This window comes from Rhineura floridana, chromosome 1 (genome assembly GCF_030035675.1).
Source record: "Rhineura floridana isolate rRhiFlo1 chromosome 1, rRhiFlo1.hap2, whole genome shotgun sequence".
NCBI lineage: Eukaryota > Metazoa > Chordata > Lepidosauria > Squamata > Rhineuridae > Rhineura > Rhineura floridana.
In genome coordinates, this window is record NC_084480.1 from 308,233,898 (window position 1) to 308,248,131 (window position 14,234).

At 43.3% G+C, this 14,234-nt stretch overlaps 1 protein-coding gene across 1 annotated transcript in view; it reads left to right on the top strand.

Annotated features, from left to right (window-relative positions):
* The window catches only part of TG (thyroglobulin), a 227,502-nt gene that overhangs the window by 18,381 nt on the left and 194,887 nt on the right, over positions 1 to 14,234 (top strand). The window contains exons 8-13 of the mRNA XM_061611878.1: positions 2,270 to 2,455; positions 3,016 to 4,062; positions 7,499 to 8,086; positions 9,449 to 9,688; positions 11,782 to 11,919; positions 13,349 to 13,426. Coding sequence (XP_061467862.1) covers positions 2,270 to 2,455; positions 3,016 to 4,062; positions 7,499 to 8,086; positions 9,449 to 9,688; positions 11,782 to 11,919; positions 13,349 to 13,426 — 2,277 coding nt within the window. The remainder of the gene's footprint in view (positions 1 to 2,269; positions 2,456 to 3,015; positions 4,063 to 7,498; positions 8,087 to 9,448; positions 9,689 to 11,781; positions 11,920 to 13,348; positions 13,427 to 14,234) is intronic.

Genomic DNA, 14,234 nt, shown 5'->3' on the forward strand with positions numbered 1-14,234 from the left:
CTTGAGGGTTTCAGAGAAGGAAACTTACCTAGCCCTGTCTGGAGATGAACCTGGGACATTCTACATGCAGAGCAGATGCTCTATCGCTGAGAGGCTGCCTTTCCCCAAATCATGGCAGCTTGCAAGCACAAAGGTCAGCAGTCTGAAGGAGGCCAGAAACAAAGAGTCATGAGGCAGGTCACTGGTCATGACTAATGATCAAGGTAGAGAGGAAGCCTGGAGGAACAAGCCAAGAGTTGGAACCCAAGAGCAAGCCAGAACTGGAGGGCAACCCAAGAGACAGGTTTAGGAGTTAACCAGAACTCAGGACCGAAATGAAATCAGGAACACGCTAGAGCTCAGAAAGAACTTCCTGCCCGCATAAGGCTCAAATGGAGTAGGGAGCCTTCTCATACTCTTTCCTGTTCGGGAGGATCCAATGATCAGCATGGGTGGGCAGAGGTAGTCCAGGGCTGGCAGGTGCTTCACTGAGAAGCTGTCATCTGTAGTTTATTTATTAATTAATTAATTTTTTATCCCACCCTTCCTTCTAGAAGGAGCCCAGGGTGGCAAATAAGCAGCAAAAGCACAAAAAGTCTATAAAACATATTGAAAACAAAAACATCTTGAAAAAAATCTTTCAAAGGTTAAAAGATATTTCCAAGTTCAAAGATTCACCATACAGGGGAGCTGCACACAGATCTAGCAGCTCCTGACAACCAGGCTTGATTAGGGTCTATCCAATGGCGGTCAAATCAGGCATTTGCTGGGACCCCAATGTCACCAAATGGGCCACCACCTCGTGTGACCGCCATTCTCACATTGCCAGGAGCACTGAAGAAGAGAGGCAGTGTGGGAGAATTCTCACATGCACATGCAAATACACACATATTTTATGGAGCTTGCACTGGACTTGATCAGCGCTGTGCTTCCACTGGCACAATTGCAGATGGCTGGAGGGTGGTACTGCAGCCTCCAGCCCAGCATGGATTAGGAGACAAAAGTAGCTAACAGGATCTCATCTTTAGACATAGCATATGACATTGGCAGTACCTGATCTTTCCAGATGTCAAGTACGGGGGCCATGAAAATAATTACCTGGCAAATAAATGGGTAAAGAGAACATTTGTACTGGGGTGGAGCTTGAGCTGCCTCGTCCACCTGGAAGCTATGATGGCATGAGAGTGGGGATGGAAAGATCTGCCAGTTTTGGTTGTCTCCGTTTCTCATTTTTCCAATCTTAAATTCAGTTTTCCGCATTTCTGCAGCAAACTATGATTTTTTAAAAAATCCTCATGAAAGTTCTCTAGCAGTTTAGTCTGAATTACTCATTTTAGTAGGCAATTTTGATTAATTTTTGCAAGCAATTTCTCCTAATATAATGCATGTTTGTATGTGATTTTCACTAATGGATTCATTTTTAAGAACAATTTTCCCTGCTATATGCATTTTTTTAAACATTGGTTGGCGAACTGCATTGCAAAATTCAAATAAGTGTGAATTTCAAAGGACAGCTTTATTTCCGTTCTCATGTTTTGGTAAGTGTGGATTCGATAGGTTCGGCTTGAAATGCAGACTAAATTGAATTTCTTGCCCACCCCTATATGAGAGCTATGCTGGCGTAGTCCTACTCTCTGTCTAACATAACTGTGATGTACTGCAGTCCTACTCTCTGTCTAACATAACTGTGATGTACTGCAGCAGGGTTGCAAGTTACAAAAAGCCTAGGAAGATGGCCTTCTCTCTTCTCTCTTAAGGATAGTGCTTAAGACTGTTGCTGATTGAAGCCACTTATTGCACATCATGCAACATTACTGTGTTTGTTTATTCATTATTTACATTAATTGCAATTATAGACCACCCTTTACTCCATAGAATCCCAGGGCGGTGATATAATTAAGCATAATGAAAATGGTTCAGCCACAGCATCAAAATAATCATGCTCACTCACAGACCTCCTACAAATGCCTTCGTGGGGAAAAAAAAGTAGTTTAAGCTGTCATTTAAAAACCAGCAGCAAGGAGGAGGGAACAACCTTATCTTCAGAGGGAGCTCTATAGCAAGGGGCCACCCCAGAGAAGGTCCTATCCCACCTCACTGTATAATAGCACATGCCGACCAATGGAACCACGGGATGGGCCTTTCCCAATGGCTGCAGTGCCTGATCTGGGAGATAAGGAGAGAGAGGCTCCTTCAAGTAACTGGGTTTTTTAGGAACTGTCGGACAAATATAGACATCAATGCAAATCGTTTCCATTAGTTCTGTGTTTTCCTTACATTTCCATCCCAGGTCCTTCCAAGTGTGAAACTGAACGATTCACTGCCATTCGTTTCGAACAGAATTATCGGCCATTATGTGACGATAGCGGAGCCTATAAGCCAACCCAACAGCAGCCAGATGGGCAGTGCTGGTGTGTGGATGCCAAGGGGCAGGAACTCCTAGGAACGAGAAGGAAGAGGCAGTGTTCATCCTGTGGTATGTAAAACCAGAGACTTGAAATAGTTCTACTGAGTTATCTACATTTCTTTCCAAAGAGAGGGTATCTCAAAACAATGGCTGCTAACCCATATTTAGATACAAATCACAATTAAATATGCATTTTTATATTGTTAGCGTAAGAGCAGTAATTTAACTTCTGTAAATTGTATTTTGTAAATTGTATTGTTTTATTGATGTATTTTATATTGCATTTTTATATTTGTGTTTTTGTAAGCTGCCTTGGGGGCCTTTCGCTGAAAGGTGGGGTATGTATGTATGTATGTATGTATAAATAAATAAATAAATAATAACCATGATGGCTATGTTCTGCCTCCACTGTTGGAAGCAGTATGCTTTTAAATACTAATAGCTGGAATCCTTAGGAAGGGAGAGTGCTGTTTCGCTTGGGTCCTGCTTGTGGGCTTCCCATAGGCATCTGGTTGGCCACTGTGAGGACGGGATACTGAACTAGATGGACCACTGGTCTGATTCAGCAGGCTCTTCTTATGTTCTTAAATTTTCTTGAAAACGTCCATGACCTATTTTCCTTTGTCTAGGTGAGGAACTCAGCTGTGTCTCTGAGAGACAACAAGCTCTCTCCAGACTTTTTTACGGTCCAGTTGGGCACTTCAGCCAGCACAGTTTATTCTCTGCCGCCCAAGAGCCACAGCAAATAACCGGGTCCTCAAGATCTTGTCCTCCATCATTTAGGGAGTTGTTTGTAGATTCTGGCTTGGTGTCTTCCATCATCAAAAAATCAAGTGATTTCCAGCTACTCACGTTGGAATCTGTCCTTAGTGAAGCTATTGGAGGGATGTTTCCATCAAGAGATCTTGCTCGTGTTGCCCTGCAGTTCACCAGCAACCCCAAGCGGTTCCAAGAAAACCTTTTCGGCGGGAAGTTCTTGAAGAACTTGGTCCACTTTAATTTCTCAGGAGCACTTGGCCCCAATGGCAAATTTAATTTGGACCGATATTTCCAGCAGATAGGGATGAGAGGTGGATTCACTGAACTAGCTCAGCAACTATCACTGGAAGTCCCACAGGAGAAGTTCAACCTGAGCCAGCCTCTTGTAGACAGTTTTGGCCGCACTATCAACTTTCAGGACAATCAAAATGCAGTCTCATTTCTTGCTTCCCTCCTTCAAGCCCCAGAGTTTTTCACTTTTTTGCAGCACGTGATTTCTGTCCCTGAAAGTATCGCTGAAGATCTAGGTGATGTAGCGAGGACAGTGTTGAAATCGAAAGACTGCACAGAGCGGGGCAATGATTTGTTTGTCCCAGTTTGCACGGAAGAAGGGAACTACAAGGAGGTGCAATGCTATTCAGGGTTCTGCTGGTGCGTGGACTCGAGTGGTAATGAAATCCCAGGATCCAGAGTAAGTGGTGCGCACCCACGGTGCCCCACCATGTGTGAAAGGCAAAGGGAAAGTCTGCAACGCTTGAAAAGAAGCCAGCCAGCAGGTTCAGAGTTGTTTGTCCCTTCATGTACCCAGGAGGGGAAATTCCTCCCAGTTCAGTGCCATGGAAGAAATTGTTTCTGCGTCAATTCTGAAGGCAGGGCTATTCCAGGAATAGGAGCCAACACTGGACAGCCCATGCAGTGTAAGTTTCATATGTTGTATTTCTGCGTATGTTACATGTTCTGCTTTTCTTTGCCTCTAATGTTGTTTCAGCTGGTATATCACAGTGGGGAGGAGAGCTTGGCTGGAAGTCCAGAGTCTGTGAGTTCAAATCCCCCTCGTGTCTCCTGGGAGTCAACGGCAAGCTAAATATTACCCCCACAGTGAGTGGCTTAAGGGTTACGTGCCCTGCCACCTGTGCAGCCGTGGGCAAGCTGAATAGTCCTAAGGAGTCCAGTTGCCCCTCAGCTGGAAGTTGCGGACAAGGAAGGGGCTGGCTTGTGCAGCTGTGGCAAGCTGAATAGGCCCTAACCAGGTGGGGAGGACTAGCCTCAGAGGGAGGCAATGGTAAACCTCCTCTGAATACCGCTTACCATGAAAACCCTATTCATAGGGTCACCATAAGTCGGGATCGACTTAAAGGCAGTCCATTTTTTTTTAATAATTTTTATTCAAATTTTTCAAAAGACAAACAAAACAAAGTCAAACAACAAAAACATAACAATACAACAAAAGAAAAAAAATAAAATAGTTGACTTCCGATTTGTCGCAGATCAGCTATAAGTATATAATATATATCAAACCTGTCCCTTAATATATACATACAGGATCACTTTTCTCCATAGGCTATCTTAGCTAATCGTCAAATCCCAACATCATCATTTTATTTTGATCTTTCAACAAAAAGTCTAAGAGAGGCTTCCATTCCTTAAGAAATGTGTCTGTCGATTTTTCTCTAAGTAAACATGTCAATTTATCCATCTCTACTAAGTCCATTAATTTCAATAGCCATTCTTCTGTTGTTGGTGTTGATTCCATTTTCCACTTTTGTGCATATAATAATCTTGCTGCCGTAATCATATATAATATTATTCTTCCATATTTCTTTTCTATTTGTTTATCCATAAAACCCAATAAAAAAAATTCTGGTTTTGACTGAATATTTAGAATTTTTTGCATCATCCTACCTATCTGTGCCCAAAATGATTTTGCCTTTTTACACAGCCACCACATATGATAAAATGATCCTTCTTGTTGTTTACATTTCCAACAAACATTAGAAACATTACTATACATTTTTGACAACTTTTCTGGAGTCATGTACCAACGATACATCATTTTATAGAAATTTTCTTTAAGATTATAGCATAATGTAAATCTCAAGCCTTTTTTCCACGTTTTCCCATTGATCCATTTGTATGTTATAACCAAATTTTTTTCCCCACTTTACCAAACACTCTTTTACTTGTTCTTCTTCCATATCCATTTTCAGCAAGAGTTTATACATTTTCGCAATTGTATTTTCATCATTTGTACACAAACCTATTTCAAAATCAGATTTACTTATTTCAAACCCATACATTTTCTTGTCCATTTTATATCTTTCTAACAATTGTAAATAGGCAAACCATTGAGAACTATATCCTTCCTTTATCAGTTGTTCTCTCTCTTTCATGATATATTCTCCATGTACATTTTCTAATAGTTCTTGATAAGTTAACCATTTCTCTTTTCCAGCCATTTCTCTTCTGTAAAACGCTTCTTGACTTGAGACACATAATGGTATTTTCGAATAGAACCTTGGTTTATATCTATTCCATATTTTCAACAGAGGACGTCTTATAAAATGATTATTAAAGTCTACATTTACTTTTACTTTGTCATACCATAGATATCCATGCCATCCCCACTTCAGGTTATGGCCCTCCAAATCCAATAGTCTTTTATTCCTCAATAAAATCCATTCCTTTATCCAGACTAAACAGCAGGCAGCAAAATAAAGTCTCAGATTTGGTAATCCCAGTCCTCCTCTTTCTTTGGCGTCTTGTAGTAATTTAAATTTAACTCTTGGTTCTTTTCCTTGCCATACAAATTTAGAGATATCTTTTTGCCATTGTTTAAAAGGTAAATCAGAGGATATTACAGGTATTGTTTGAAACAAAAACATCATTCTCGGTAATACATTCATTTTTATCACAGATATTCTACCCATTAATGACAATTGTAGTTTATCCCATCTTAGCAGATCTTTCTTAATCTCTGTCCATAATTTTTCATAATTATTATGAAACAACTTTGAATTTTTATTTGTCACAATGATACCTAAATATTTCAACTTTTTCTCTATTGTAAAATCTGTCTTGTCCATTAACTCTTTCTGTTCCCTTAAAGTTAAATTTTTCACCAACATCTTTGTTTTTTTATTGTTGATCTTAAATCCTGCTAACGGTCCAAATTCTTTTAATTTGTCCATCAACACATTAATTCCTTCCAAAGGGTTTTCTAATACAATTATCAAATCATCAGCAAATGCTCTCAGTTTATATTCTTCTTTTTTTATCTTTAATCCCGAAAAGACAATTACGTGACAACGTCAGGAATGTCTTGAATGTGTTGGAATATTTAGAACAACGAAATGATAAACAAGCAGCTTTGATTTTCTTAGATGCTGAGAAAGCATTTGATAATTTGAATTGGAAATTTATGTTTCAGGTTTTGGAGCAAATGGATTTTGGAGACAATTTTATAAAATGGATTAGATCGATTTATACATCTCGGAAGGCTCAGATAATTGTTAATGGAGATTTAACGGATTCATGTGAAATACAAAAGGGTACAAGACAGGGATGTCCATTATCTCCCCTTCTATTTATTCTGGTCTTAGAAGTGCTGCTTAGAGATATAAGGCAAGATAAAAGGCAGTCCATTTTTCAGTGTTGTTTATTTTTGGTGTAATGCTGAACACACAACCTGGGCCCAGAAAGACAGAGGTGGAGCATCCTGATGATAGCTGCCAAAGGAATTTGTGGAAGCCATTCTTTCTCTAAAATACATGTTATAAGCTTCCCACTTCCTTGTTTCAGGGGCAGTGCTACTCAGGATTGGAACAGAGAACACTGGAGGCTTATGGGGTTTTGTACAAATATTCACAAATATTCAAGTAGGGCCCCCTTCAGCATTATACATTTAAAGCAGTATCATGCCACTTTAAACAGTCATGGTTTTCCCCAAAGGATCCTGGGAACTGCAGTTTGTTAAGGGTGCAGAGAGTCGTTAGGAGACCCCCTATTCCCCTCATGGGATGTGCTATTCCCAGAGTTGTGTAACAATCAATCTCTCTTCCCAGGGAACTCTGAAAACTGTAGCTCTGTGAGGGGAGTAGAGGTCTCCCCACAGCGCTCAGTACCCTAGAGAGCTTGTTGTCTCAGCTGGGAGGGAGTTCCACAAGCCTGGCCCCACTGCACTGAAAGCACAGTTGGTCTGAGGTCTGCTGTCCAATTAAGCAGGTCTATATTTTAATTCAAAAGATTTTTCATGGATGGCACTCACCGATTACTCAACTGAATGTTGCACCCCAGTCTGAAAAGTCTTTCCCGTAATGCGTGCTTAGCAAACCATGTGACTGTCGTCTTCCTTAGGTCCAAGTGATTGCCAGCTAGCAGGGGGTCAGACTTTTCTAAGAACTGTGCAGCAGCTACTGCAGGAACCTTCCTCCCTGCCTACGCTGTCCAGTGTCTACATCCCACAATGCAGTGTATCTGGTGAGTGGAAGCAGGTCCAATGCAATGGCCCCCCTGAACAAGCTTTCGAATGGTATCAAAGGTGGATCGCCCAGAATAATAATGGCAGAGCTCTTCCTTTCGTTGATTTGATGGACATCCTACTTGACTATAAAGAGAGATCTCAGAGGAGCTTTGAAGACTTTGTCAAAATCCTCTATGAAGCTGGCCACCAGAATATCTTCCCAGAGTTCTCCAAATTTCATTCCTTGGAAGCAGTTCCTCAAGAGGTGCTGGCGGGGAAGACCACAGTTGCTTCATCGCAGAACATGTTGCTGGAGCCGTTCACATTCTGGCAGCTTCTTCATGGACACCTCACCCATTACCCAGGATCTTATAGCGATTTCAGTACACCGCTAGGCCACTTTGACCTTCGCAATTGCTGGTGTGCTGATGAAAAGGGGCAAATGCATGGAAAGAAAGCTGAAGTGAATGAGATTCCAGACTGTAAGTAATTCAAGTTAAATTGTGCTATACTTTCTTATGCCAGCCTCCACCAGCCAGTGCCCTCTGGATGCTTTGGACTACAACACCCATCACCCCCAGCCAGTGCAGCCATTTAGGCTGGAGCTGAAGGTAGTTGTAGTTCTGAACATCCAGGGGGCACCAGGTAGGCAAAGACTGGCTTATGGGCTCCCTACAAAATCTGGGCCTGGTAAAGCATCTGTGGTATGATAAATAGCATTTTTGCTGTAGTGACATTTTTCGTGTGTGTGTGTGAGAGAGAGAGAGAGACAGAGAGAATCACCAGATGATTTTATGAATTTGGGCACCTATTTTAATGGACTTGGAGGAAGACCTCAGCTGATCAAAGAGGGCCCAGACACCTAGACAGGGAGAAGAGTGGTGAACAGGGCAGAAGAAAAACCAAAGTCCATGACCATTAGAACTTGCTCACATGCTTTCAAGCCTATCTTCATATCCATAAGGGCTAGGAACACAGACTTGCCCTTCCTTATTAAACAAAACAAAACCATAGTTTAGGGGTGGAGCATGCAGAAGTCCCAGGTTCAGTCTCCGGCATCTCCATTTAAAAAGGATCAGGTAGCCTTCTTCTACCTGAGATCCCGAAGCAGGGACGGCCCTACCATAAGACAAATAATTGGGTGTTAGAACAAATTAAACCAGAGCTGTCACTAGAAGCTAAAATGATGAAACTGAGGTTATCATACTTTGGACACATAATGCGAAGACATGATTCACTAGCAAAGACAATAAAGCTGGGAAAAGCAGAAGGGAGTAGAAAAAGAGGAAGGCCAAACAACAGATGGATTGATTCCATAAAGGAAGCCACAGACCTGAACTTACAAGATCTGAACAGGGTGGTTCATGACAGATGCTTTTGGAAGTCACTGATTCATAGGGTCGCCATAAGTCGTAATCGACTTGAAGGCATATAACAACAACAAAACCAAATGCTGCAGCCTTTCCTCATAGAGGAGTCGCTCCATCCCCTTAATAATTTTGGTTGCCCTTTTGTGAACCTTCTCCAGCTCTACAATATCGTTTTAGAGATATGGTGATTAGGAGTGTATACAATATTTCCAAGGGTGGCCACACTGTAGAGACATCCATAGATTTGTAGCGTTAGGGTTGTATCCAGTGTTAGTTCTACTTTGAGTAGACCCATTGAAAGGAATGGACATAACATTTCAGTGGGCTTACTCTGAGTAGACCTTAGTTGGCTACAACCCTTAGCATAATGTAAACAGAAGGAAATGTAGAAGAAATAAGCATCATGTCTTGCGGGAGAGGGCTCAGCATTGCCAAATCACAAGTTCATGGAACAATACTTTCCTCTTCCTGCAGGTCCCGGAGAGTGTGAAGCCTCCAAGCGAGATGCCTTGCAGTTCATTAATGAAGTGGAGCAACTCATTAAGAATTCCAACAGCTCCCACTTTCCATTTGGGGAGAGTTTTCTAATGGCAAAAACAGTCACCTTGACAGACGATGAGCTCCTGTATAACGCTTCTCAGTCAGAGAGCATCACCATTTCAGAAAGGTTGTTGATGGAAAGCGATTATGCCATCCAGCTGGCTGCACAATCAAGTATGTTTGTAATGGGAAATAGTGAAACAGGTTTTTTTAAGCAGGGGGGAAGCCCCCAGCCTTGATGGTCAAATGGACTCTTGTAGGTGTTTCATACTTGTCAGGTACTTTTAGGATCTTGGAAGAGCTGGTTCTGTTTTCCCATTTGCTGGGGTTCTCTTTATTGATTGATTGATTGATTTAATATCCCACCCTTCCTCTCAGAAGGGCAGCAAACAAAAGCACTGAGAACATAATAGAGTAGATCTCAGGTTCATTCTATGGTATCTTCAAGTAAGGCTGGGAAAGACTCATGTCTCAAACCCTGGAGAGCTATTGCTGGTCAGTGTAGACTAGGATAGTCGACATGGCACTTTCCAGAGGACTGGTACTCTCATTTGCCCCAGCCAGTTTGGCCTATGGCCAGGGATGATGGGAGTTGTATTCCAAAAGATCTGGAGGTCACCACCCTGGCTAGCCTTGGTATGGGAGTGGGAAAAGGTGGACGTCATTCAATATAATAAGCGGTTGGAGGGAGGTGCCCAGAATGACAAAACGAAAAGATAAAAAGTCACAATTTTATTCCGTTTGTGCAATTAAAATATGTAAAAAGCCCAACGCGTTTTGGCTAATCAAATCTAGCCTTCATCAAGGGATGCTTGTTTCAGTTTTCTTCAAAATGATGATAACGTTGGTCTTGTTCAAAAGAATACAAGTAGTCAGTAATGCGTTCGTCAGGCTGAGTCTGGTAAGCGTGTTTATTGAGAGCCTTGGTATGGACCATCCTGAGTTCGATTGGGCCAATGGATTCATTTGGTAAGAGGCAGCTATGTCCCCTCATTGTCCAGGCAATTCCTGAGGGGATAGAGCTGTGGAGATGTTTCCACAGGGGTTAGGCTTTCCCTCCCCAACAGGGATGGGGAGAAATTCAACTTGGTTTGTATTTAGAGATGAGCGTACCTTATTTGCACTTTCCGAAACAACGCACAAACTGAAATACAGACATCCGTTGACATTTGCACTGCTCTGAACTTTGCAATGCAGTTCTCCAGCCGAGCAACGTGTGTACAAAAATGCATTGTATTAGGGGGAATTGCTTTGCAAAAATGTCTATATTTGTCAAAATTGCAAAGGAAGAAATGTAGGAGGAATTTGCACTAAAATTCTAGTGAATGGTCATGGGGACTTTAAAAAAATAAATATACTCAGAAACTGATGTGGAAATGTGGAGAACTGCATTTAAGAATGGAAAAACAAGGAGCTGTGAGAAACAGAATGGTCAGATTCTCCCATCCGTAGTGGCACCCTGCAGGGCAAGGGGCACCAACATGGTGCTCTCCAGATTCTGCTGGATTACTGCTCCCATCAGCCCCAGCCATCCTAACCCAGTGGCTACCCTTGCTTTAGAGCAGCCTTTCCCAACCAGGGTGCCTCCAGATGTTGTTGGACCACAAGTCCCGTCTTTCCTGACCGTTGGCAATGCTGGCTGAGGCTGATGGGAGTTGTGGTCCAACAACATCTGGAGGCCCACCGGTTGGGAAAGGCTGCTGTAGAGGATCAAGAGGTGGCAAGGAGTGGAAGAGCTGCAGTGGAAAAGCAATCGGCAGGGAAGAGTTAAGCATATTTCCCCTCTGCCACATCTCTGCTGAAGATCAGCCCCTCCCAAAGGTGCTTTTCTCTAGGCAAAACAGTTGTGGAAGTGAAAATACACTTTTGCCTTGTGTGGGGCAGTAGTTTAGAGTGTTGGACTTTGACCTGGGAGACCGGGGTTCAAACCCCCACTCAGCTCAGCCATGAAGCTCACTGGGTGACTTTGGGCCAGTCACTGTCTCTCAGCCTAATCTACCTTGTGGGTTTGCTGTGAGGATAAAATGAAGAAGGGGAGAGCCGCACACGTCCCTTTGAGCAAGTGGGATATAAATGTAACAACAGCAGCATCTTCTACCATCATGTAAGTTGGCCTTGAGCTCCTTGGAGGGAAGACATGTTGCAAATGTAGCAAATACATAATTAATTAGCCACAGCTGTTTATGAATCTGTATGAAAGCAAATTACTTGTCTATTTCTCCATCCTTAAAATCCTTGCTAAGACTGTGTGTGCTTTTTTTTTTAAGCCTTGCATTTCTATTGGAGGAGTTTCTTATCGTCACATGATTCTGCAGGGGAGGCCGTGCGCTTGGGATTTCAACCTTACATCCCCCAGTGTGATGGGCTGGGGAACTGGTTACCTGTCCAATGTTATGACAGCTCAGGTGAGAGATGGGAAGCAAAATATGTGGCAGTACTTAGACTCGTTGAGAATCGCAAGGCCATGGTTATTGCTTGTGATCCCCTTTTCTTTAGTTGGTCCTTTATGTCTAGAAAATGCTTGCTTGAATAAGCACTGGTGGCCTTTCATGACTGGTGACTACTTATTATCACACACTGCTAATCTGCATAGGTCAGAGTGGGCATAGAACAGTATGATACTTGCCAAGCAGCCAGTGAAAGATGGCTGATGGGGTTTTGGGGTGGTGATGGCGGCCTTTTTTATCTGTCTAACAAGGAGTCTGATGCTTCAAAGCAGAGGTGGGGAACCTCAGCCCTAGTCATCAAGTGCAGCTCGGCACACCTCTCTGTCCAGCACTTAGGTCTCTTCTCCAGGCCACAGGCCACACTTGGCTCCTAGGGTGCTTTCATCTCGGCTGTCATGCATCCTTGGCCTGTGATGATGTCTCTCGCTTGCCTGGATGGGAGAGAGAGTAGATACCTGAGGACCACATTCCTTTGTGGACAATGTTCCAAGGGCCACATACCAGTGGTAGACAGAGACAGAAGCAGACCGAGAAATGGATGCGTCTTAGTACAATAGGCTAAATCCTAGCCGTGCAATAAAAAACACAGCTGTTTCTATATCTCCAACCCCCACATACATTTCCATTATTTTTCTAGGCAAGCAAGAGGCATTGTCAAGAACAGTTTGAAGAGGGTGTGAGGCAGGATGGGTGTGATCCTGGGTGGACATAGTCTGGGGAGAGTCCCAAAGGCTGGGCAAAGAAGCCTGGAGGGTCACATTTGGCCTTCATTTCCCCACCTGTGCTATGGCTAGAATGTCACCTGCTGTACAAAGAGTTGCAACCATTTCACCATCCACCTTTGCCTCTGACCTCGCCCACCACCAGCATGTGGCTCCCAAAAGGTTGTCCATGAGAAGATGGTGCTTTCAAGCTGAAAACGGTTCCCCACCCTTGCTTTGAAGACCGGGGCTGCTGGGCTGCTCAACAGATAGATAGATATTACAAGGGCACCAATAATTTTTCACCAGAAGGGAATGGGCCCTGTAGAAAGTCGCCCCTGGAACTTCCTAGTGCATGGGGAAATGCAGAGTGCAAAACCAATACTGTATTTCTTTGACCGCATCTTGCAAATGTTGGGAAAGCAATGTATCCTTCGCAGGGTCTCCTTCCTTTGAGGAGGGACACAGGGTGCCTTTATAATACCAGTTTATCTATAATTACACAGGATAGGCAAGCATGCTTGTGGGTACAGCAGCCAATGGAGACAATGCTGGGTTCAAGGGCAAGTTCAATGCAAATTATTTGGTTGACTTAAATTTGTTATCCGATTCCACCTGCAGCAATGAGGTGTCCCTTGTGACTCTGACAATCACAGGTATCAAATCTACCTTTTGTCATGTCCTAGGTCACTGCTGGTGTGTGGATGAAAGAGGACGTTATGTTTTGGATTCTCTGGTGACACGCTCAACACAGCTGCCCCGGTGTAAGTTGCATTCCTCTCTTAAAACTTTGTCCTTGTCGGCAGGGCAAAGTAGGTATAGAGAATGGCATGAAGTCTGTAAAACCGTAGGGATGGATTTATGGCTCAATGGTCAAGCACATGTTTTGCATAAACAGGTCCCAGCTTCAGTCCTCAGCATCTGCTGGTAAGGCTGTGAAAGACCCCTGCCTGAAACCCTGGAGGGATATGGCCAATCAGGTCCCATCTGCGCTTTACTTCTAGAGCAGTACCATACCACTTTAAACAGTCTTGCCCTTCTCCCAAAGAATCCTGGGAGCTGTCATTTGTTAAGGGTGCTGTGAGTTGTTAGGCGACCTCCTATTCCCCTCACAGAGCTACAGTTTACCTGATGCTTAGAGACGGTGATGGGCTGGATGTGGGTCAATAAATGGAAGGTGAATCTTGCAAAGACAGAGTTGTTCTATGTCCAGAGTTCTTGAGTCTGGGAGGTGGAGAGATGGTCTGTCCTGGATGGGACAACACTCCTCTGGAAGGAGCAGGTCCGTAACCTGGGGATGCTCCTGGATTCAACCTTGTCACTGGAGGCTCAGGTGGCCTCAGTGGCTAGGAGAGCCATTTTCCAGCTCTGGCTGGTTTGCCAGCTTCTGCTCCTCTTGGACACAGATGACTTGGCCACAATACTCCATGCTCTGGAAACTTCCAGACTGGATTATTGCAATGCACTACACATGGGACTGCCCTTGAAGATGACTTGGAAACTTCAACTGGTCAAAAATGCAGCCACCAGATTATTGGCTAGGGTTCCATTTAGATCTCATTTTAAAACAGC